Source organism: Perognathus longimembris, chromosome 10 (genome assembly GCF_023159225.1).
Source record: "Perognathus longimembris pacificus isolate PPM17 chromosome 10, ASM2315922v1, whole genome shotgun sequence".
NCBI classification, from domain to species: domain Eukaryota; kingdom Metazoa; phylum Chordata; class Mammalia; order Rodentia; family Heteromyidae; genus Perognathus; species Perognathus longimembris.
Genome location: NC_063170.1, coordinates 40,385,562 through 40,411,135, shown reverse-complemented (window position 1 = coordinate 40,411,135; position 25,574 = coordinate 40,385,562). Strand labels below are relative to the sequence as shown.

The window sequence follows — 25,574 nt, the reverse complement described above, 5'->3', positions numbered from 1 at the left end:
AACATTTAATACACAGACATAGCCTAGTTAAATGCCTTTCAATGCCCAATAAAATGCTCTCCTCCTATCCACTGTGTTTATTTTACTACTCCAGTCACAAACCTTGCTTAGATGCTTCTTCAGCCTGTGGTTCTCTCTGTTTGGGTGGTAAGAGTCCTTGCTGAAGTGGGGGTGGGGCTTTCCTATTCTCTTCATTTCCTCCCTTGCTTAGGAATTTCTTATAATTCTTTTCTTTAATCTCGAAGTTTTCAACATTTCTCAGCCTTTTGGGCTAAGATCAAGTGTAATCTTTAATTTTTTGCCTGAGCTTTCTTCCCTCATAAACCAGCTATTTTTCTGTTTTGTGTTCTCTCCAAGCTATCTCAACTCTGGAATCCTAACATTTTTCTTATTCAGACTTTCCTTTTACTTGAATATGTTTGCTTTACTCTTGAAAATTTTTTCTTTAAGAATACTTTAACACTTTTATTTTAAAGTTGTCTTCATAAACTTCTCTCCTTTTTTTTTTTTTTTTTTTTTTGGCCAGTCCTGGGCCATGAACTCAGGGCCTGAGCACTGTCCCTGGCTTCTTTTTGCTCAAGGCTAGCACTCTGCCACTTGAGCCACAGCACCACTTCTGGCCATTTTCTGTATATGTGGTGCTGGGGAATCGAACCCAGGGCCTCATGTATATGAGGCAGGCACTCTTGCCACTAGGCCATATCCCCAGCCCATAAACTTCTCTTTTGAATGGAAATTCTTTTGTGTAACTAGAGAATAATATTAGTCAGAACTCTCTCTAAGCTAAAGTATTCATATAGTTAATTTAGACTTGGTATTTTTTATTTTCTTTTATTCTTTTGGCATAGTTTTAATCTACTTTCACATATTCATTTGGTTCATTAGGTCTCTTTTTTTTCAGTCTTACTCTACTTTTGTCATCATTTTGCAACACACCGTTAATGTGGAAGGTGTGTGTAGGTGTGTGCACACGTGTGCCTGTGCACATGCATATATCACTTCTGGGGCTTGAACTCAGAGATTTAGAGGCTTGTTTTGCTTGTACTCTACTACTTGAGCCACACTTCTTCTGGCTTTTTGGTAGTTACTGGAGATGAGTCTCTGATTTTTCTGCTCAGTCTGGCATTGAACTGCAATGCTCAGATCTCCATCTCCTTAATACCTAGGATTTCAGGTGTGAGCCACTTGGCACCTGACCTGGAAGATTTGATTGAACCCCCACATCACCTATGCCTAGAAACACTTTACTGCTGATAGGACCGTGGAGTCCTTAACAAAGAAATAGAGGTGTCCATTGCTTATCAGTGACATAACTCTTATTTTTGCTACAGGCTCCTATCAGGGTCCTGAAGAAGAGTTTGTGTTGGGATGAGTTCAAGAAATAAGTAGAAAACTTACAACCTCTTTGTTTCATAACACTGGAGTTTTTGCATGGCTGTTTTAAGATATGTTAGGGATAATCAAGAATGTATGGCGAATTATATTTCACACTCACTGATAGTGGTAGCCATTAAAAGAAGGTTGGAATTGCTTCTTTGCAAATGAAAAATTTTCATTTTCAATATGAAAAAACATCGGTTTTTCATGAAATTTTTTTGTGTTTTGGAATGTCTTTGTCACCAGCACAACTATTGATACACTGGAGATGGAAAAGAGAGTAGTCATCATTGTGATGATCTATGGTATGCATTGAGTTGGAGAAATTTCAGTATTCTGAGGAAAAGGGAAGAGTACATCATTAAATTCTTAGTTTGCTTAGATTACTTGGACCCTACCTTATTCACTCTTCTCTTTCTTCTTTCTCTCTCCTTCCTTCCTTCTTCCCTTCCTTTCTTCCTTCCTTCCTCCCTCTCCCTCCGTCTCTCCCTCCCTCTCAACTCCCCTCTTTCTCTGAGGGGGATGGTGATACTAGTTTTTGAAATCTGGGCCTGCACACTTGCTAGACTATGGAGATGCTCTGCCATTTGGGCCATGTATGCCCATCCTTTTTTGATTTAGTTTATTTTTCAGATAAGGTCTTCTTTTTCTTTTACCTTGGCCAGCCTTGGCCTGTGGTCCTCATCACTGCCTCCCATATAGTTTATATCACAGGTGAATACCATGACAGCCTGCCATTATATCCTGCTTTTCATTGAAAATATCTTAATTTTCTTATGTCTCCTGCTAAGTTCCTATCTAGTGGGGCTATAGTTTCTGAGTATTATCCACTAGCAAGGTGTCTTACCTACTTTACCCTTCCCCACACTTAGCCGTTGTGTCACCAATCTTCTTTAGTTCTACCCAGAAATGTGCAAGAAGGAAACAGCTTCCTTCCTCTGTTCTCCTTTCTGTCTTCTTGTATATCCACCATCTTCACTTCCCTCTTTGTTGGAGTCATCAATATCATTTACAGTGTAGCTCACATTTGTTTTCTGAGCTGAAAGGAATTATAAGGCATGGCTCTGGTTTATCTGCATCAGAAGGAAATAGGGTAATGGCGACTAATTTGGAAACTCACAGATGATTAATGTGATAACTTGTGCATGAACTTCATCTTTCGGAGAAAGATAAGACTTGCAGAGTGGTGACCCTTAATTCCCTGTTAAGATGCTGTTAGCTACAGACAAGTTGCTTAACTTGTAAGGCTTTAAACTTCCTCTAGAAAGTAAAATAGATTAAATCACAAGATGTCTAATGTCTCTTGCAGAACTAGGTTCTGTGTGTTTGTGACTGAGACAGGTGTCCAAGTGTGAAAGAAGATGCTATTTTGATTGAAAGTACTTCCAACAGGTGGTTTAGCCTGGGGATGAGTCACAGAGGAGGAAGGGGGGTGAATAATGGAAGGCTCAGTTTGGTGGGAAGAGGCATGCTATTTTAGGGTATGAAGTCAAGAAGTGTAATTTGTGAGTGGCATGTACTGAGCTGATTGGCTGTTGGAACCAGTGTCTGAACTCCATGGTACAGAGTGTGAGATCACCTCAAGCCTGATGTCATTTTCATATGAGACCTGTTTGTGGGGCAGTGGGTAGAAGCTCTCCTTTTTATTGTAGATGGATTTGGTAGAGTCAAGACAGTATAGGGCATGAAATAAACTGAATGTAGTTGGGTTTAATACATGGTAGGTAGCCAACATTGTATGCCAGCATAGTATGTTTTGAAAGTTGCTAGAGTCCTAATTATATCAGTTTTGGATTTTAGCCAGTGCTGGAAGATACATCCTTTTTTCTTTTTTTTTTTAATTATAAAATTGATGCTATTTTCTGGGAAATGTAGCACATTAAAGAGGGAATAAATTGGGTGGTAGTGGCTTATGCCTATAATCTTAAATACTCAGGAAGATGAGATCTGAGAATCATAGTTTGGAGCCAGCTCAGGCAGGTAAGTCTGTGAGACTCTTATCTCCAATTAATCACGAAAAGGCAGGATATGGAGTTGTGGCAGAGTGTCTGCCTTGAGTGAAAAGCTAAGGGATAGCACCAAGGCCCTGAGAGTTTAAACCTCAGTACCAACACACACACACACACACACACACACACACACACACGCACGCACACATACACACGAATATCAGGAAGGGCAGTGTGAGAATCCTAGGTCCATGAGAAATCTAAGATTTGGAAGATTGGAGACATAGGTAATAAAAACCAAGTAAAAGGAAGTGGGTTGTGACAGCTCATTTGGAAGCATATAGGAGAGCCCATTTTTACAAGCTCATACATTGGTGCCTGTAGCATGGATAGCTGCTGAGAAGTTTCCATCCCCAAATGTCTCCTTTAAATCTTTTCCATTCCTACTCCTGTTACCAATATGATACTACTCGTCATAGATGCTAATTGGTTGATTAATTAATGAAGTGCTTGGTGTCTAAATAAATTGCTGTTTAGGTAAAACTAAATTTATGTATTCATTTATTTTTGCCAGTCTTGGAGCTTGAACTCTTTCTTGGCCTGGGTGCTGTCTCTGAGCTCCTTTTGCTCAAGGCTAGCACTCTACCACTTGAGCCACACAGCATCACTTCCAGCTTTTTATGAGTAGTTCATTGGAGATAAGAGTGTCACAGCCTTTCCTTCCCTGGCTGGCTTTGAACTGTGATTTTCAGATCTCAGGTTCCTGGGTAGTTAGGATGACAGGTGTGAGCCACCAGTGCCCAGCTGATGTTTACTTCTCTCCCTCCATTGCCATCTCTCCTAATTACTTTTATCCCTGCTTTCATTCTCCATTTCTTTGATTCTTTTTAATTCCCAAACTTCAGTCTGAGAAACAAATACTTTCTGAACATTTGTTCTTTGAGAAATGAGCAGAGCTAGGACCAGTATTAACCACAGTTTATCATTTGATTAGTCACATGCCCAATTTCACACACACACACACACACACACACACACACACACTCACACTCTACTCCCCACCTGTGAACATGCATGGCATGCTTGTTTCTTACCTTGCCTCCATCCTACATGTGCACTTCCATCTTTACTCCTTTGCATTTGAGAAACCCATGTGTCGTTGGAGAAACTTGTTAAATATTCTTCTTCTGACACATAAACTTTTCTCAAAGGATGTTCTGCTAATCTTGTTTACCTTTAAAGTTACTCAGATGAAATGAAGTTAATCAAGTTAGAATGCTGATGCATTCAGAGTTTGTAAACTATTCTCTGAGTTTGCACAGCACCTGGAAAACAGTATAGTGGAAATTGACAGTGAACATTTCCTACACTGTAAACCATTGCTTTATGAATACCAGAGTTTCCATCTTATCCCAAACTAAAATATATAAATCAGTTAAAGGCTCCCTCACCCCCATACTGACTGATGCAAACATTGGAAGGATGTGGATCTTCTTATCAACCTACCCTACCTGTACACAGCTGGCTTATTGTGGAGCTGTCTCTACTGCCTCTGCTGGAAAGCTGGGGCTTCTTAGCACCCAGTACAGGAAGAACTCTACTGAGATTACATAATTAGCTGCTTCACTCTAGCCCACGTTTAACAGGCAGGGTTTTGTAATGGTAAAACAAAACAAAACCTTTTTTAAATCCATAAATAAATATTTTAGTGGATCTTCTAAAGTTAGTTCAGGAAAAGTGAACTGTGAGTGATGGTATATATGAAGATATATGCAAAAATGCACATGAATGAGGGAGGCATTCCATTCAGTGGTTCTCTAACTGTGTCACATTTTCTCCTAGGAAACCATGACTTGGATAGAAAATCATGGTTTTCTGTAGCCTTTTTATTATTTATAGCATTTCATTCAATTATCATCACGAGCAACAAATCATGGCAATATAAGCAATATGTATAAACTTGTCATCCATAAAAATTACAAATATTTTTATATTACATTAGTTCAGTGCTGACATCTTATAATATCATTTTTGTTGATTACTAAAAAAATCATTGAGGTTATTAGGTCTGTTTCTTGATCTTCTTATTTAGTGTGTTAATTTTTTTTTAAAAGCCTATCTATTAGTACAAATTTCTGGTAGATTGATGTATTCCAATCCACCCCCAACCTTGCTGTCTGAGTTATATATAAACCAATTATCTATTCAAAGTAGTTGATTTCTTTGTAATCTTACGTATTTTATTTAGGCATATGAAGCATTAATCAGAAGAACCCTTGGCTTTCACCACACTGCCAGAAGGGTCCATATCCAACTATATGATAAATTCAGCAGAGATAGACAATTGTATTTTTTTTAATACATTAGCTGGGGAATTATTGAATTTACCTGGAAGACGTATTTTTGTGTATTGCCTTTCATTATGCTTATTTTTAAGGTACCCTTCACTCCAAAGCATCTAAGTGGGGGTTATGATAATTTTAGTAGCATGTAAAACAAAAACAGAAAACCTATCAACAACTTTTTGTCCAGCATTCAACTACCCACAGTTAGTACCAGACTTTGTGAGAGAATGCCTTTACCCCTTGATGAGAGACTTTTTGCCAATGGAGCTACACTTCAATCTGAAAGGCAGTTCTTACCTCACTAAGCAGGAAATGTTGGAAAAAACTCTTATCAGTTCCTGTATTTCCTCTTAGCTTGTGGGGTACTTGTCATTCAGTAATAATTCATGGAAGGATGGAATGATTTGGAAGCAAATTCATCTGCTCATAATTATGCCCTATTGAAAGCCAGCTTATTCCTAAAGGAGCTAGTATAGAATAGCAGTGGGAGCTTAAGGGACAGAGTAAGACTTCATTCCTGCCATTTTCACCCATGGTGTCTCTGAGCTTGCTGTCTCCCTTCTCTTTTTCCAAACCCTACCCTCTACAATGACAAGTGGTTGTGAGGAGTAACAGACTGTATACAGAATCAGCCTCTTGTCTCCATTTCTTGGTAAAATTATAACCCTCCATTGTCACCCATATGCATGTGATGTCTCTAGAAATATTTATGCTTTCTGTTTTTAATGCCTACTTGTGAATCACAAGGTTTCGGTCTCTCAAATTAAGTAAGCCAACTTCTGATTAGCAGGTTTGCATAATGGATCAAATGATAGGGTTTTGGCCACAAAGTGGGTGTTATTTTATCAGCAAAATCATAGGCAAGTTGGGAGCTCTTAATGACCCTGCTTGATTGTTCCTCTTAGGATACGATTCTCATAACTATTACAATCCCAAGTTGCCTTCTTCAGGTTTAAAAAATTCTTTGTTATCTCTCCTACAGCATCAGAAAAGGAAGATTTAAAGTTTTAATTCCCAGCCCCTAAATATGCATAATGGGAGCAGAGCTCATTTTAGGAGGTATCTGCCGTGTAGAAAGTTTTCTGTAAATCAATTTAAATTGTGGTACAGAAGTATTTGTTTAAAAAACCCTAGTAGTAAATTACTTTTGTGGATAAACCACCCTGTTCTGGAATCACCCAAAATTATTCATGTTATGGGTTCTTATTTTTTTGCATTTCTAAATTTGTACATGGCAAAATTTGTACATGGCATATACACATATCCAGCTACATTTTCTTCTTAATGTCCATCCTAATATGTAGTAGGAAAATAAATGTTGTTAATTTTTAGTGGTGATTTTAGAGAGCCATGTATATGACATTGGCTTCAAAAGTGCATGTGTTGTTTGGGTTACATAAGGTTTAAAGGATCACATATATTTGACTTTGGCAGAATAATTCATTGGTGTTTTCCCATCTCATAAACTGAGTGAGCAGACAGGCACTGTTGACTCACTCCTGTTGTAATTCTAGCTACTCAGGAAGCTGAGACCTGAGGATCACAGTTCAAAGCCAGCCTGGACAGGAAAGTCTGTGAGACTCCAATTGATCAAAGAAAAAGTTGAAAGTGGCTTTATGACTCAACTGGTAGAGCACTACTAGCCTTAAGAAAAAAGGATGTCAGGGACAGTGCCCAGGCCCAGAGTTCAAGCCCTAGGAATGGAAAACAAAAACAAACTAACAAAAAACAGAGTAAGCTAAGTTCAGTTTGAACCTGCTTTCTTTAATATGCAGCGACATTGTTACAAAATTACAGCTCCAGTCTTTGCTACCATATATAAGCCTTCAAGAATTAGAGACAGTTTCTTACCAGATCCTACCTTATTTTAATGATATCTTTCTCAGTCTACACACACACACACACACACACACACACACACACACACACACACACACACACACACACACACACACACACACACACACACACACACACACACACACACACACACACACACACACACACACACACACACACACACACACACACACACACACCCTCTAATTTACTGAACCTTTTGCCACTTTTTCATATTCACTCAGTGAAGTCTGACCTTCAGGGTGTTTCTCAGCCCTTGGTAGAGGACAGAGGAGTTTTCTTCTCTCAGGCTTCTCATGTTAAACATTTAAGTGTGTTAAACCTAATTTGACAGCAGTTGAGTTGGCAGTGGCTAGAGCAAAGAAAGCATCAGGTCATGGAGGTGATCTACAAAGCCAGTCCAGAGAGGACGGCTGGAAAAGGTAGACTGAATCCAAGAGATGTTCCAAAGAGGTAGAATTCATGATTGGTTAATAGAGGACACAGACAAAAAAATAGATTTTTAATTAAAGCCCTTTACTATATATATTTTATTATAAAAGCAGTACATAGCCATTATTAAAAAAACAGAAAATACAACCAAAAGGAAGAACATAAAAATACTTGTAATCCTAATCAGTTAAGGATATCATGATTTCATATCTTAATTGATGTGTTATACAAATATAAACGTACTCATTTACGTGTGTATATCTAGTTATGTATGCGTACTTTTCTGTCATATTTATTCCTACACTAGCCATTACTTAACATTAATTTCCTTTTTCAGTATCTCAAGGTCATATTCCATTTTGTAATCACCAATAATGCAAGTGTAAACATTATTGCAGTTAGGTCTTACCCTAGGATAAACTTTCAAAAAGGGTTATTGGATGCAAAAGAAGGCACTTGTATTTTAGAAGTGATTGCTGGACATTTCTATATTCTACATTTTCACATTGTAATTCAGAAAGGTTATATTATTATATGCTTCCATTAACATTTTCAGCCCAGGTACTAAATGGGTAGTAAAGCCATTAACCAGGTTCAACTATGTTGGAAATAAACCTGGATTGGGAAGATTAGCTTCAGATTGGAATATAGTAACCAAAGTATTTTCATTTAACTTGTTATATATCCCTATGAGGTAAAGCAAGTTTGATAAAGGCAACACTAAGAATAGTGATAAATGACATTTATCTCACAGTTAAGAGCCAACCAAGCCTCTTTCACAAATGCTATCACGAATACTAGGTGGTTATATTAGACCCCATTTTACAGAAGAGATAATTGAAGCCTAAAGAACTTATAACCCAAAGTTACAGTAGATTAGATAGCCAAAGTAAAAAATAAGCTCATTGAGTAGACTTTAGGCGTGCAGCACGGAGAAAACAAGAGGTTGCAGTAACTTTGGTTGTATGCCAGAGATGGTGAGAGCCATAATCAGTTCAACCAATGTACTTATTGTCTCTAGCACTTTGCTAATTCATCCATCCTGCTCTTTCTTTCCTATTCTGCTTTTTCAAATATTGCCAATTCCTGAAAGCCAAGCCACCACTGCTATTTATCCATAATGGTGAAGACTTCCTTAACCACCCACTACATGACTTCTTCCTCTCTATCTCATCTCTCCTGATGTCTGCCCAATACTGACCTTTATCATAGGATGCTTTGCACTAGTCGTTAAATGCTGAATGCCAGGTTTTTTGTTTTTTCAAGATTAAACTGAACTACTTAAGGCAAGTGTTTCCAGTGAAGTTCATAAGAACTGTTTCAGACTGTTTCTCATGCACGAAACATTGGACTGAATGTATTCTATCATGCTATTCATTTGTACCTGCCACCATCTTATCAGATCAAGTGCATTATTATCTGTACTTTGTGGAAGGGGAATCTGCTCAATGGCTCCGAAGGGTATTTTGTTTAGGTTCATGTATATTAAATGCCTGGCCACAGTCCCTATAGTCATCTACTGAAGCACTTGAGCATGACTTGAAGTATTTGGGAATCAGTACAAAGGAGAACCCGACCTCCTAATAGAACCTGTATGAGAATATGTTGGAGAATAGAATGGGGGCAATGTTGGGCAGAAGCTAATAAATACTCCAGCAGATTGGGCTGAAGGTGACTGAGAGGCTGTGGGTGTGAGCCTTTTCCCTATTTCAGGAGGCTGTGGAAGGTCCCAAGTGGTTCTAACCTCTAATGAAGGGGTTTCCCAAGTGAGACAAGTCAGGTGGGCAGAATGAAAAGAAGCTGCCAGGTCTTAGTGAAAGAAGCAGTAAACTTAATTTAAACATGAATGAAACTTAGGAGTATTTTCTGTGTGTTTAAATGAGACCATGTATGAAGGGTGAGGAGAAAGTGAAAACACTTTGAAGGCAGATTGGATAGATGTTAGTCAGAACCCAGACCATATTGCTGAAATGCATGCGATTTCCAATGACATTTGTGGCTCAGGGGAACAAACGGGTAAGATAGAACTGAGAGGCCATGTTGTTCTGTGACCATCCATAAACATGAAGTTTTTTCTTGTTTTGCTTGAGCTTTGTGGAGATTCTCCTGGAGACAGGTTTGAATTATATGTAAAAGTAAAACTTCCAGATGAGGCATTTTCCAAGTGTAACTAATGTTTTAAAAATTAAATCCATACTTTTGGAATTCTCTATTTTAAACCAAGTAAGAGATTGTACTCTTGCTAGCTGTTTTAATAGATTATCTAGAATTCATATTGTTACCTTTATTCCTCTCTTTTCTCTTTGGAAATTCTTCTTTGTGAAAACATCTTTTTTAAAATATGATTTCCTTGCCTGACAACCTTTTTAAGTAAGAACTATTTGTATCTCCACTGACCAGGATATCTTTTGCTTATCATGTTAGGAACCAAACAATTTGTAGCAGAAGAAAAGCCACCATATTTATGTGTGCTCTAAAGTCATCAGCTTAGAGAAGGCAGAAAGGAGGTGAACAAGAAAACCACAGAAAACAAATCATTGTCATTTTTTATCTGATTAAATTTTAAGTGAAAGAGAAATTCCTTTGAAATTCACTAAATTTTAATGGAAACTTTTCCTCAGGTTGTATAAACATTATACTTATGCTAATAATTACCCTTCAGAAACACTGCAGGAGTTAATTTCTTAATGACAAAGTGGCAAAATTCACTCAAGTGAGAAATTTCTGGCTAATTTATGTCCTATTATTACCCCAATATAGAAGCCTACAGATTTTTGGCTACGAATATTGAATGACTTAAGTACACTGGAGGGTCTAGAGGAAGTTTAAAAAACAGTAAGCTCAGAGATTTAAAAATCTTAATAACTTAAATATTTTCATGTATTTATTTTTGTTCCTTTCAACAAATACAAGTATCAGAAACCACCCCTTAAAAGTCAATATAAGGAGGTATTCATGCACACACATACATAGATGCTTTTAACTATATTTATTTTTAAAACCCATCCTTGGATAGAATGGATACAATGTGGTACTTTTAGAATGGGAAAAATGCCTTTGCCTGGTACATCTCTGTTCAAATTTATTTTCCATGTTTTCTTTAATAAGACCACTGTTAACTTAGCAGGGAAAGTTCCTGTCTGTGTCTGCTGAGATTCTCTTCACTTTATACAAAGTAGCTATTATTAAGCTGGGAGGAAAGATTAATGCACTTCTTACTAATTCCAGAGAGGAGAGCATGTATTTTTATTAATGTTAATGGTGGGGGCCTCTCATTTTGTTATAGAATGATTGGCTTGAGCAAAGGTTTTCCTTCTGAAGAACTTCGTAACATTTAAAGGTTAATATGTTAGGTAAAGAACAATATCTTAAGACAAGCGTTTTTATTACAGGACATGATGGGACCATTTTTATTAAATTATCCAATGATTTGAATGGGGAAGAAGACAGAGTGTATCGCTTCATGGCCTCTACTTTAATGCCTTTAATCAAATAATGACCTTCTGGAATATAGTTAATTTTAAGCATTTGGAAAGATCAATACCACTTTGCCACCAAAAAATGGCCTCGATGATAAAATTTGATGTATTTAAAGTATCATTTCACCCTTTTAACCTAGTAAATAATTTAAAATGCTTTCAGTATGGCTTTGCTACTGCTGTTTCTCACTGCGGAAACTGGCTTGGGATGTGTGCAGGCCTCACACCTAGCAGAGATGGTTACTTCCTCAGGTCTGGCTGTGGCTGCATTAAGGCAGAGCCAAATGCTACATTTGGGGCACAGTGTATAGAAAACATAGAGGATGTGGGAGTGGAGCCTTCTAGAATATGAAAGGGGTGGTTTAAAGCATCATTAGTTACTATGCATCCTTTGTCATATCTTTAAGCCTTTATGCTAAAGGTGAAGGATTGGGGTAGCTCTGACAATTAGAACCCATTTTTCCCCAGCTTCTAGAACATTGATAGGAAATTACACTTGAGTGCCGACAGCTTTGTAAATAAAAAAAAAAAATTAAAAAAAAATTGCCCTCCGTTAGGATGTTTGTGGGCAGATTAAAAACTGCCTTCATTAGCATAAGTAACACTTACAGATTCTTTTAAAAGTAGAAAATTATTTGCTGAATGATAAATTGCTGGCTTTATCGTTTAGTCGTTGTTGAAAATGTAGTCATTCAAAATGCCTGGTGTAGTTTAGTCTACAATAGTGAATTTTTTGTTAGAAGTACTGTTTAATGGATTATGTACTTAATCCTTGTTCTTGCTACTTGCAGAGAAATGTAATTCATGCTTTCCACTAAAATGTTTGTATCAAATACTTTTCTATTTAGATTGATTTCTTTTAATATCATATATTATTTTAGTATATGCCCCCAGAGATTGGAACAAAATACTCCTGCAAATAACACATAAAAGATGAGGGTGAGGGGGATAAATACCGACTATAAAATGTTTTGCTTTTTAGAACCCAAATTACCATTCTGTTTTTTAAAATGTATTTTTCTTTCTTAGTGGCAGCAAAAAAATTATTTGTCATTTTCTTTCTCACTTTTTTAGCTCTTAGTTTGAAAATGTATATGTGCATAATAGTAATAAATACATATATGTATATTGCATTAAATCACGTTTTTAACCCTCTGAGAATACCAGTCTGTTCTCCCTCAAAAGGAAAAAATTAGTTTTTCTGTGCACTTTCAGCCCAAGATCCTAAGATTCTGGCTTTCCCAGTGTGTGGCTTTAGAGGTACAGTAAACACATTTGTAAAAGAATGCCACTTTCCTAATTCTCCCATCCTTTATCATGCTAAGAGTGAATTGACTTGAATTAACTATTCTGCAAAGAGTAGAGTGGATCTCAGAGATGAGTTTGGTTTGGAATTAGCAGCTGAGAGATGAAGGTGCCAGGATTTTTATTTAAATGTGGTACAACAAGATTCTGTCAGTAAAGCACATCATTAGAATATTGAGTTTAGAACTGCTAATTTTTCCTTTAAAATGAGCATACAGTCATGTGTTTCATGGACCATAATAAATTGCCATTGTGTTGCCAGTGAGTTTGTTTTGCTTTTTTGCAGTACTGGTTTTGGCAGTCAGTCTGCATTTTCTCTTTTCCTTTTTTTTATGCTTCCCTCCTCCCTGTCTTACATTTCTTTGATAGATTCCCTAACCAAAACCAGTCAGAAGAACATTATTTATTTCAGTCTTAGGTTTAGCATCTTTTGCACCATTTTCTTGCTTACGGTAGCAAGACATTTGCAGATGGCTCTTGGTTACTATAAAGTACATAACAGTATTTCCTACGTGGCAGATGGATTTAAGACTTTTAGTTCTCAATAAATGTAGGTTTACAATACATAACTTTACAGGATTTGTGTTGTATATAACAGGTTTGAACATATTATCTCAGAATTCATCTGCATGGCATTTTCAGCTTATTCAGGGCCCATGCCAGTTTTTTTTTTTTTTCTTAAGTAATAGAGGAGTGCTGTGATTGATAGCAACAGCTCAAGGCGTGATTCTGAATAGAAACAAAGGGTTTAGAACAGAAGGTGTCAAATTAAACTTTGTCAGTTTGAAAAGTAGTAACATCCTGAAAGTTTTTCTGATTTATTTACATGTGGCTACTGTTTATATTTTGCCCTCTTTATATGCAGTGTAATGATGCTTGGCAAATTTACTACATTTAAAGTTTAGGTTGTTCCTTGTACCATTTGAGTTTTCTGAAAAGGGATTGATTAGTCTTGTTATCTTATGGCTATTAGGCACCTATCTTTTCAACCGTTCAAACAGTTGTGATCTAAATGAGAGTAATTCCCTATTCCTCCTCCTTTGGGTGGTCTTACAGGGCCCCAAACCTGAAGACCTTTCCTAAAAATGTAATTATGTTCACACAAAATAGTGTGTTTCCTTTCTTGTCTCTCGTCTCCCACATATATCTATATATAATTATCATTAAAAAATCATAGTACTTTGGGGTAATTACAATCTTTCGCTTGTCAGATATTTCAAATATTCACATCCCTTCCTGGCCTTCCCAGATTCATTTGCCCTGGCAGTATCACTGTAGAAAATTGACCTAGGGATGTTGGTGAATTAGAAAGCATTGAGCATTCAGTCAATCACTTTCTGCAAAAACGTAGGTCGGAGATTACTGTTATCACTAATAGAGTCACAATCAATAGGATTAGAAGTAGTCAAAATATTCCAAGGTATTTAAATAGTGCTAGAATAAATTAATCTTATTTTTGCCAGTGCCAGTTGGGAACGTGCCAGTTTATTTCTATGCTGACAAAAGAATGAATGTGTCAAAATGTCTGTTTTCCATTATTTCCTAAGAGATACACACATCAAGGGTAGCACATTACACTCCACCCCCCTCCCCCCCCGATTTTTGGAATACCCTTGTAGAATTAACAGTCTACACCAGCTGCACCGTTAAATATTTTTGTAAGAAGCATCTGATTTCAATCTCTGAAAAATCATCGTGCCTCTTGAAAGGCTAGCACAGACATTCTTCAACTTATAATTCATCAAATTATTTTTAGATAAGGAATTAGAAGTATTATTTAAGGGCAGAGGTTAATAGCAAACTACTAGGATTGTTATGTTAGTCATGGGCAATTAATAAAAATAAGGATCCGTCTGGTAAGTATAGAGACACAGAAGTGACAATATAAGCAAAATATTTGTTGAATGAGTCAGAGCTCCCTTTCTGAAATATTTGTTAAACCAGCATGAGTGTGGTTGTTTAGGAATTAGCTATCATTATTAGCCATTTTAAAAGAACTAATGATTTTCTTTTCCAAGAACATCTGCGATCCACATGTTTCCTCACATATATCCCAGTGCTAACTGATCTCTGCATTACTTTAAAAAGTTTCTAAAGGATGTGTAAAATCATTGGAGAGTTTCAGTCCTTGGAGAAAAGCTTTTCTTACATGAAGTGTTCTTAATTTAACTTTTAGCAATTTTTAGTTACAAGCATTTAATTCTAAAAAAATAATCATGGAAGTTCAGTGTTTTAGCACTTAATGCAATAGTAGATTAGTAGTAAAGTTAAAGGAAAGTATCTTCAGTTCTGTTGATGAACCTCTTTACTTTTCTTTAGAGGTAAATGAAATTGTACCATTTACTCCATTTAAGCAACGACATCCTGTCAGTTGTCATAGCTGAAGTAAGCAGACCTGCGGGACAAGGAAAGTAGTCAGAGCCACAGCTCATCATCAGACATCCAATAAGATGCATATCTAACACCAACACAGCAACAAAAATTTAGAAGTACAGTCTAACAAAAAATCCTAAATGTACAAAAATATACAATATTTTTATGGTTTTATGGTTTAACCCAAATAGCCATAAGAACTAAATAAACCAAAGGCCCAATATGCAGGTGCAGATACTCACATTCAGCTTTGCAGTTAACTGATATAGCCACATAAGTAGAGCTACAAGATATGCTACTGCAGCTTTCTAGAAATGAACACAGAACATTGTGGTTTGAAGAGAAATGTGCCCAATGGCATCATCGCAGTGATGATAATATTTATTTTTTATTTAGTAGCTATTCTTTCAGGTAAATCTTTCATTTACTGACTGCTGTCCTCAAATCATTTTTATTCAGTGGCATCAAAAGAATGTATTATTACATGACTGTCCCCACGTATGTATCTGTAAATAGTCTGTTAAGTAGAAAATCTCTTAGAGGCTGGAGGTATGGCTCCGGTGGTACAGCACTTGCCTAGTATGTATAAGGTCCTGGATTCAATTAGAGCAATAAGGGGACCCCACTGCTCCAGATAACTAGTAGCAATCCCCACTGGCTAGTAAGTAGGCAGCCTTAGTGAGCTAATGTGTCATTCTCTGTGTTTTCATTTAAAATCTTTAATGCAGGCCATTTGGGGTAAGCAAGCCTGACTTCCTTCTCTGTGTATTGCAATCAGAAAAAATGTTGTCTTGAATGGTTCATTTTGGGAAGAAAAGAAAAGAGCAGACCATCCTCTGGCTTCATCCACCAATAATACAGAACACAAAACTTTCCATGGCTACCTCTAAAAATCACATTAAAAGAAACTATACTCTGTCTACTCTCATCCAATTAACCTAATTGAAATTTCCAAGGAAGTCCTGGACCTAGAAGCAGAAGGTAGCAAAGAGAATTGAGTGTTCATGAGGATGAGGCCCTGAAAGGAGGGAGAGAAAACAAGGAGGATGAAGGGACCCAGTAAGAATGTTGCCTTAGGGGAAAGGAAGCATGAGGGTGGACGATGACAGGCTCCAGAGAGTACATTAAGCAGAAGCATGAGTTGGCCACAGAGATTGGGGCTGGGACTACATAGTGCCTGGCCAGCCAATCCCTGACCTCACCTGGTTGGGGAGGCCAATGGGAAGGTGTAGCTTTCTTCTGGGCATGTCCAGGTAGCCAGCCAGCAAGACATTCTGTGGAGGAGAGGACCAATGAGAGCTGTTGGCGGGCAACACAACAGCTAGTAGAGTGCTCGCCTTGACCAAAAAAACAGAAAAGAAAAGAAAAAATTGCTCAGGGTCAGAGTCTAGACCCTGAGTTCATGAACCAGGACTGGAAAAAAGAAAGAAAACAAGCACAATCCTCAGATCTCAGCTTCCTGAGTAGCTAGGATTACAGATGTAAGCCACCATCATCCAGTGCTACTAGTGCTTTTGTTTTTTCTTTTTTCTTGGTTCTGAGGCTTGAACTCAGGGCCTGGGCACTAACCCTGAGCTTTTTTTTTTTTTTTGTATTTTTATTTTATTTTATTTTAAATTTATTTATTAATTGAACACAAATTTTTTGACAAGGTGTTGTGCAAAAAGGGTACAGTTACATAGTAGGGCCGTGTATACATTTCTTGTGATATCTTACATCCTGTTTTTCTACCTCTTCTCTAGGTCAGGTAGACATATATACAATATACAATGTATCAAGAACATATACAGTAGCCACGTGGCCACACCCAAGAAAGTTTGCCTAGGGCTTTAAATGTAATGTTGATATTAGACCATATGTCGACAGTAGTCTTATATGAACGTACATACCTAGCTTTTGAGCTATTGTATTCCCCTGAGAGGTCAATTTTTGACCTTTATATGTTGAGTAATTGTTTGGTTTTAGTTACATACTGTTGGGTCGCTGCCCCAATCCTGTGGGGAATACTATTTGACAAGCAGTTTTTGGTTTCCTAGACTTGGTCTCTACTGTCTCTCCGTCTCCCTTTGTTAACAGTCATATATCAGGGAGATCATGCCCCTTTGTTTTCTGTGTTCTAGGCTTGTCTCGCTCAACATTATTTGTTCGAGTTCTGACCATTTCCCTGCGAATAACAATATTTCACCATTCCTAATTGCTATGTAGTATTCCATTGTGTATAAGTACCATATTTTTGGGGGTCCATTTGTCTGTGGAGGGGCATCTGGGTTGTTTCCATATTTTGGCTATTGTGAATTGTGCCGCGATAAACATGGAGGTACAAATATCTTTTTGATATCTTGGGTTTTGCTGTTTAGGATAGATGCCTAGGAGTGGTATGGCTGGGTCATAGGGTAGGTCTATATTGAGCTTTTTGAGAAACCTCCATACTGTTCTCCAAAGTGGTTGTCCTAATTTGCACTCCCACCAACGATGGAGAAGGGTTCCCCTGAGCATCTTTTACTTAAAGCTCTACCACTTGAGCCACACCTCCATTTCTGGCTCTTTTTTTTTTTTTTTTTTGTAGTTTTACTGGAGATAGGAATCTTACAGACTATCCTGCCGATATGTGGTCCTCAGATCTCAGCCTCCTGAGTAGCTAGGATTACAGATGTGAGTCACCAGTGCCTAACCTACCTTATTCTTCATAGATAATCCTTGGGGTTAAACCTTGGACCTCAGGAGGCATTAGAGAAGTTCTGATTTGGTAATTCTCTAGATAATCCCTTCTCCTGCAACCCAGAAAGCTTGTTTAAATGGTTCTGTAATAAATCATATGTGCATGCTATAGCAGGGGTAAAAAAATCCAAACATGAATCTAAAGTCTCATTTTGGAAAGTTCTTTCTTGAAGAATTCTTTGAATGCCCATTCTAGACACTATGCCTAAACTGGACCATATTCTAGCTCACAGGTATACTTTTCTCCCTCTGTCTCTTGTCTCTTTCTGTCTCTGTCTGTCTGTCTATCTGTCTGTCTGTCTGTCTGTCTGTCTCTCTCTCTCTCTCTCACACACACACACACACACACACACACACACTACTTTTCTTTCCAATATAAAAAGTTTAATATTAGACTTTAGTTCCTAAAATCTGCCCTACCACTGTTTTAAGTATCTTCGTTGTCCCTGGTAGCCACCATCAGACAAGAACAGGGGTAGAAGTGCACTCATTTTTACTTTTCTCCTGTTTTACATGCTGCAAAATCTGTTGTCAATGCCCTGGCCCTTGGAGTCTGAAAAGTGTCTATTTTTTAAAATGTAAATGTAAAATTCATTAGAAATGGAGCCTTGCTTCTACATAGCTTTACCTATTCTTGCTTAATAGGTTAAAAGAAAAAAAAACACGTTAAAATGATTGGAGTGTTGTGAGTATATGAAAAAGTTGATTCATAGGCTCTTTCCTTTTTATCAGCTAATGGGAAATGACTGCCCCCACCCTACCCCCACCAACTGAAATATTATCTCCTGTCTCTAAAGGGCTGGCTGTGTGAACTACTGCGCTGGAAGGAAGATCCATCTCCAGAAAACAGAACCCTGTGGGAGAACCTGTCTATGATCCGAAGGTTCCTCAGTATCCCCCAACCGGAGCGCGATGCCATTTATGAGCAGGAGAGCAATGCAGTGCATCACCATGGTGACAGGCCCCCACACATCATTCATGTTCCCGCGGAACAGATTCAGGTTCGTTTACCTTGGCCAGTTGAGAGCAGTACTAGGCAAACACAGCCTTAGACTTAGTGGTGGAGCTAGTGTCTCTCTTCTTCCCAGCAGTCTAAACATAGGCTTTTTAGCAAGAGATAACAATACACTGCCATCTTGCTTGGGGGGGAATAAAAGGAAAGCAGAACAGGCTTTTTTCCAACATGTGTGCTGTGTTCCTCACCTCGAATCACTTCCTCCCAGAGTGGCAGGAATCCCCTTTTGCACTTCTTATTTGGCAAGTGTGTTTTTGTAAGCATTGGGATTTGTGTGTGAGAGCCTAGAATTTTTGTTGTGTGTTTGTTAAAAAAAAAAAAAATCAAGAGTTTAAACCACCACCTATTTCTTAATTAATCCCATACTGCCCCTGAGGATAGGAATTACTGCTGTTCATTCTGTAGAGGAAGTTTTGCCAGAATCACAATTTTATACCTTGGCTTCTGTCCAGAGTGAGGAGGGGAGGGAAACACTCTCACTCTTGCTTTATGCTCCTTGGCCCACCCTTCACCTCCAGCAGCCTCCCTACCCCTGAGCTGCAGGTCAGCGGTGAGTCATGTCTGTTTGTCTTTCCTGTAGAGCCCCTCTCCCAGCACCCTTGGGAAAGGAGAGTCTAGAGGCGTTTTCTTACCAGGCCTGCCGACCCCTGCACCGTGGCTCGGTGCTGCTCCTCAGGTGAGCGGGCACCAGTTACCTCTGCCAGCAAGAAGGGACCCAGAGAGGGGGGTGGTGTAAAGACCTGCTCCCTTGATCAGGAATTTCAGTGTGAAGGACGGACTAAACATGGCTCTGGCCAGAGACCACTGTGCCAGCAGTTTCAGCCTGGTGCTTATCTGGTTATGTCTTGGCTCTGGTCTCCCCCTTGTCTCAGAATTCTGGGATTGGGTTGTTTGTGGATCTTCTTAGTGCCTCAGTACCTTAGAAAGTATGTTCTAGTTGAACTTGAGCTATGTAACATTTCCTTAGTCTAAGGGAGGCGTTTAGCTTTCTCCTTTGAGGGAAAATGTCCTCGTCTTCCAAACTTGTAAAATTCTATCTTTGTTGAATCCCCTGCATTATTTCTTGGTATTGCTGTGAAGAAACACAGATATATATGTAGCTAAAATAATAGCGTTATCCATCCACCAGGAGAACAAAATCCTTAAGCGTGTATTAAAGATCAAACAAATTGAAAGCAAGAATCCCCTAGGATATCAAACACTAAAATAAGCATGAAAGCCCTAAAAACTTACTGTTTTAGCTGAAACAAAGAAGAGGAAGATATATGTTAAGTAATAAAAAAATAGTACTTTTTGAAAATGTAAATTATTTTTTAATAAAATTGCTTCTTAGGGGGATAAGAGGAAATGCTCAGTCACAGTACAAAGGTTCTAATATTTTGCTGCTCATTCGAGTTGATTTGATTTGCTGATAAGAATTATGGGCATCTAGTGTACATAGATATGTGTCATACATTTGTTCTGTATGATTCTGAATGGAAATTACAGCACATATGCAGATGCTAATTACCAAAGTGTCTGTGTACACTAAATTTAAATCCTATTGATATCTGAGATTACTATGCAGACAAAACAACTCACTAGCCAGTGTACAATGGATTGAACCTTTATGGTTTGGATTAGAATTTTAAAAAGTATCCGCCTAGTGCAGTTTGTCAGGGAATTGTGTGTGTGTGTGTGTGTGTGTCTGTGTGTCTGCGTGTCTGTGTGTCTGTGTCTATGTCTGTGTCTGTGTGTCTGTGTGAAATTGAGACTTACTGAGAAAATTAAACATCCTGCGGATCATAAAAGATAGGGCAGCCTGAGAGAGCGTGCTTTTCTGTTATCCCTCCCTCCATTTTTTATTTAGCCAGGCAGTGTAAAGGGGCTACACACTTTTCTTCCCCCAGTGGCTTCATAGCTCACCTTTCTAGAATGTCTTAGAAACGCCTGTTTCTCAGTCTTCATTCATTGCTGACGTCCTAATTTGCTTTTCTCCCTTCACCTTTGATGTGTATCCTTTTGGAGAAGTTTATGGCTCCCATTTTCCTATCACTGGGCTTTCTTTTCCTCTGCTGATCCTCTCTCTCATAAGTGTGCACTGTAGCCCCCCAGAGCTGCACTAATTCCTGTCTTCCTAGCTCATCTCATTTTGTTACTTGTTTTCATTTCCCCCCTAATACTCTGGGCTACTTAGCTGGGTTGTACATCTTTGTCCTTGTCTGTGGGATTCGTAGCCCCCTGTTTTCTGTTCTAGAAGGCTTTGTGTGGTGGCGGGGAGGCAGTGCTCTAACTGTCTGCTTGTTTCTTTGCAGCAGCAGCAGCAGCAGCAGCAACAGCAGCAGCAGCAGCAGCAGCAACAAGCACCTCCTCCTCTACCACCACAGTCACAGCCGCAGGCTAGCCCCCGGCTCCCCCCACGGCAGCCTACAGTGGCCTCACCTGCCGAGTCAGATGAGGAGAACCGGCAGAAGACCCGGCCACGAACCAAAATTTCAGTGGAGGCCCTGGGAATCCTCCAGAGTTTCATACAAGACGTGGGTCTGTATCCGGACGAAGAGGCCATCCAGACTCTGTCAGCCCAACTTGACCTCCCCAAGTACACCATCATCAAGTTCTTTCAGATCCAGCGCTACTATCTCAAGCACCACGGCAAACTGAAGGACAATTCTGGCTTAGAGGTAGATGTGGCCGAATATAAAGAGGAGGAGTTGCTCAAGGATTTGGAAGAGAGTGTCCAAGATAAAAATGCCAACACCCTGTTTTCCGTGAAACTAGAAGAGGAGCTATCAGTGGAAGGGAACACAGACATCAGTGCTGATTTGAAAGACTGAGAGCAAAGTATTCTTTTCATTCAACAGTGCCACCGGTGTTTACTAACAACGTGAAAAGTCCATCTTGTGTTCGCTCAGAAAACCTTTGTTGTTCATTGTTTGGCCGACCTTCAATCTTCAGAAACTTGCACAAACAGGAAAGTTGGGAAAGAAAGTAGAGACTGCACTATGTTTAAACGCCTTTGCTGTCAAACTGCTGGGTGAAGCATTGCGGACTGTTTGATATTGAAAATTTTTGTTCAAGGGATGCACCTAGGTGCATACCCAGTAAGCATGATACCAGAGAGGGTTTTTTTTTTTAAGTTATTATATTCTGGAGCCTCAAACAAGCATTATGATTTCTGTGATTATGATTTCCTTTCCTTTAATTATTTCTGTAACACTCCACGCTGATCTTTGGAAAGTCGCCCCTTATTTTAAAAAAAGAAAGAAAAAAAAAGAGTTTGTTACTCTATTGTATGTTACAAAAGAACTATAGACTGTGAATGCAGTTTAAAGATGACATATGCCAACAAATGCCTTGTACTATAATGGCACTGCCGTAATTCAAATTTGTTTTTATTTTGGAAATAAAAGTTCACTGTAATTTTTTTTTCATTCTCATTGTTACATGAATTTTTTAAAAAAAAACAACAAAAAAAGGAAAAGAAAATGTGAAACACAATTTAGTCCTCATTATTTATTTGTAGACCCTGCCGCATCTTGTTGTAATTAATTTTTTGGAAGTTTCCGTTAAATGTAATATTGCTTCTCTTGTTACCATTTCTGATTCTTTTCTATTTATAAAAGTATTTTGATGGGCAGTAAAACAAAGTGTCTTAAAAGTTTTAAATAGAGAAAATGTGCTTTACACAGTTGCCTATAAGAAGTGCTCTATGTTATCCAAGCAATTCATACTATAAGCTTCACTCTTACTGTTGTATGCAATTTTTACTATCATGCAAATAAGCTTAGGTAAATAAAACTAATAGATCACCTTAGAAAATTATGCAATTAATGTGAAAATAATTGATGTTTGCAATGTGTCTTCCTTTGGTTTACAATCAATTTTAAAGCTACATCTGTATAAAATTTCTGTATAAAGGTGTATTTCTTTTTTTTTAAATGAGTTTCATGGCTATGAAAACACCAGCTATTTTGTTACAGCTGGCTGTTTTTATAAGTGTATCACAATTTTCTTTATGCAGAAATGTTCTGATTAGGAGTGGTTATTGACTGTAACTACACAATTAAAACTGTTTGTATGGTATGACATGGCAGGGTTTGTCTGCTTATGTGAAGTAACTTGAACAAAGACTCCACAATGGCCCGCTCAGTTAGGTCCATGTTAATGCTTTCTTGATGATAAGTTTGTTGATTTTTAAAAAGAGCAACTTTAAAAGTCACTTGAAATACTGTAAATTTAAATCACAGACAACGCACTGATTTCTAAGTAGGCATGAAATTTCACAATGAAGACGATAATCTGTTTTCAGTTGACATTTTGCTTAATGAACAGAGATAGGACAGTCAGAAGACTAACAAGTATCCTTTCTGGCAGTCCTGCACTTAGAAGGGATTCACCTGCTCTTACTACACAATCCTTCAATTAAGCAATACTTTTCCTTAAGCTGAGGTGTATTTTTAAAGGCCATTAATAGTAACATAAAATAAGTACAGGAAAAAACGGGCCTTCTGGGTAAGAACCTTCTTACTGAGCATTGTTTTTTATTTTTTTATAAGTTATAAGTGAAGAAAGTTCATAATCCTGAACTAATTTGACTGCATATGTCATAACTACATAAGAAAAACAAGAACAACACACCTGGAATTTAAACACCATCTTCAAAATTCTTAGGAAACCTTCATATATTTAGCCAGGATGTAAACTGAGCTGTGCTAATAGTCACAAAAAGGATCGAAGCCAGTGCTTGGGTTTTGGGTAGGCTTTGTTGTTTTTTTTTCTTAAATGTATCTATTGTTTCCTTTTTTTTTTTTTTTAAGGTTCCTTAGCTGTTGGTGGGGGAATCTGGGCCCATGGAGTCAGTTACCCAGTCTTCCTCGACTGACCCATTTCACCAGGCCTCAGTGAGCTTGTTGGGAAGCATCTGAGATACTTTAGGGTTTAGATTTTACATCAGCTAAAATGGAATCATTGAAAACACCCAATAAAGCTTTCAGATTTGATTTACTTTTTACTTTTTGTTCTTTGTTTTCTTTTTTTCTTTTTTTTAAACTGGCACTTAGAACTCGGGGTCTGCTAGAGTGCTGTCCTATGGCTTTTTCATGCATGGCTGGTGCTCTACTACTTGAGCCACAGGTTCACTTCCAGCTAATTGCAGATTAGAGTCTCATGAGCTTTCCTGCGCAGGCTGGCTTTGAACTAAGATCCTCAGATTTCAGCTTCCTAAATAGGATTACAGGCACAAGCCACCAGTGTCCAGCAATTTTATTTACATTTGAAGTACAGCTGAGCTACTGTATAGGCTGCTATTTATTGTAAACTAGTTTCTAATTCAATTTACTAGGTGAGAAAACAACTGTAAACTTCCCTGTTTTGCTGAGTTCAGAAAAGTAATCACTTGAGCCAAAGGAATTTGAGTGAAGAAAACAAGCCAGATTTTAAGTAATAGAATAGAAATAGGCCATTAGCTTAAATTATTTTCTTTTCCTCAGGTTTAAAAGACTAGAGACAATATCAAGCAGAATTGATCTCTCTCTCTCTCTCTCTCTCTCTCTCTCTCTCTCTCTCTCTCTCTCTCTCTCTCTCTTTACCCTTTTCACCAACCCAGCATGGAACATAAGATGTCAAATAGGAATGAAGTTTTAATCATGTTGGGGAAGAGAAATTGGTTTGGAAGTGACATTTTCAATGAAATGGTGAATATGTGTTAGAAATAAGCATTTTGCTAATAAGGTTCTCACATCTTTTAGCTTTTAAAAGGTCAGTATGTTTTTGTTTTTGTTTTTTACTAATTTAATAGGAAGCATGTTAGTAAACAACATTGGTCACAAACAAAATTGTTTTCAGGGAAGATGGTTCATTGCGCAAAAGACGTCCAGGCTCTCTCCTCTGTGCCCTCCCCCGTGGCATTGCCTCCCATGCTATCCCTTCTCTGGTTGCTGTGACTATGGTAAAATTCCTTCACCAGGCTTCATTCTGTCCAGGTATTTCAGAGACTCTTAAAAGCTGGGCATGACATAGTGCTTGGAGCTCTTAAGACCTTAGCAGAGTCAGGTAGTTTACGGGTAATATTTGACCTTGTACATCTGAATCTGTCATGGATTCTTTCACTCAGCACTTTGCCACTAATTTGGATTACACTCTGTGGCCATAGAATACTTGCACATTGTGCAAAAAATAATGTTCATAGTATCTTCTTGCCACACAATGTGCAGAGTTGACACCCTTTGAGAACCAAGGTAACTAATATGTGTGCCCTAGTTGTGTGGCAAGTGGTAACAAATCTGTACATATCATGTAGAAAATGTGTATTGATTAGCATTTAGTACTGAGGAGTCCTGAGCTTAAGAATTCTTTCCCCCAAGTAGTCATATCTATACCTAACTGTGCTTATCTGAAATACATAGAGTGAATAGAAAATGGTTAACTGCTTCAAGATTGATTTACGAGTATTCCACACATTCCATTATTAAATTCCCCCTTTATTCTCTATTGTTCATATTTGACTGATATGAAGGTCCTTGATTGTCACAATATTTTCAATAAATGATATATTCTGAACTGCCTGGTGATATTTTCAAGAAGTGCAATTAAGTGTATGCCTGTAATATAGATAATAGAAATAGGAGTATTGTATTCCAACAACCCAGAAACTTGCATGATAGTGTGAAAGCCAAGAGAGCCAAAATATCATAAAATATGAGAAAATACAGATAGTGACCTCTCCTTTGCAAGTAAATACTTC

General features: G+C 38.0%; 1 protein-coding gene across 8 annotated transcripts in view; it reads left to right on the top strand.

Annotated features, from left to right (window-relative positions):
• Satb1 (SATB homeobox 1) overlaps positions 1–23,840 on the top strand; it is a 102,428-nt gene extending 78,588 nt beyond the window's left edge. For 5 of the 8 annotated variants that reach the window (XM_048355938.1, XM_048355940.1, XM_048355939.1 and 2 more), the window contains exons 10-12: positions 18,636–18,839; positions 19,434–19,529; positions 21,157–23,840. In XM_048355938.1, the coding sequence (XP_048211895.1) occupies positions 18,636–18,839; positions 19,434–19,529; positions 21,157–21,666 (810 nt within the window). In that variant the 3' untranslated portion in view covers positions 21,667–23,840. The remainder of the gene's footprint in view (positions 1–18,635; positions 18,840–19,433; positions 19,530–21,156) is intronic. The other 3 variants (XM_048355941.1, XM_048355945.1, XM_048355942.1) reach the window with 3 other exon arrangements.
• Positions 23,841–25,574: the final 1,734 nt, after the last annotated feature.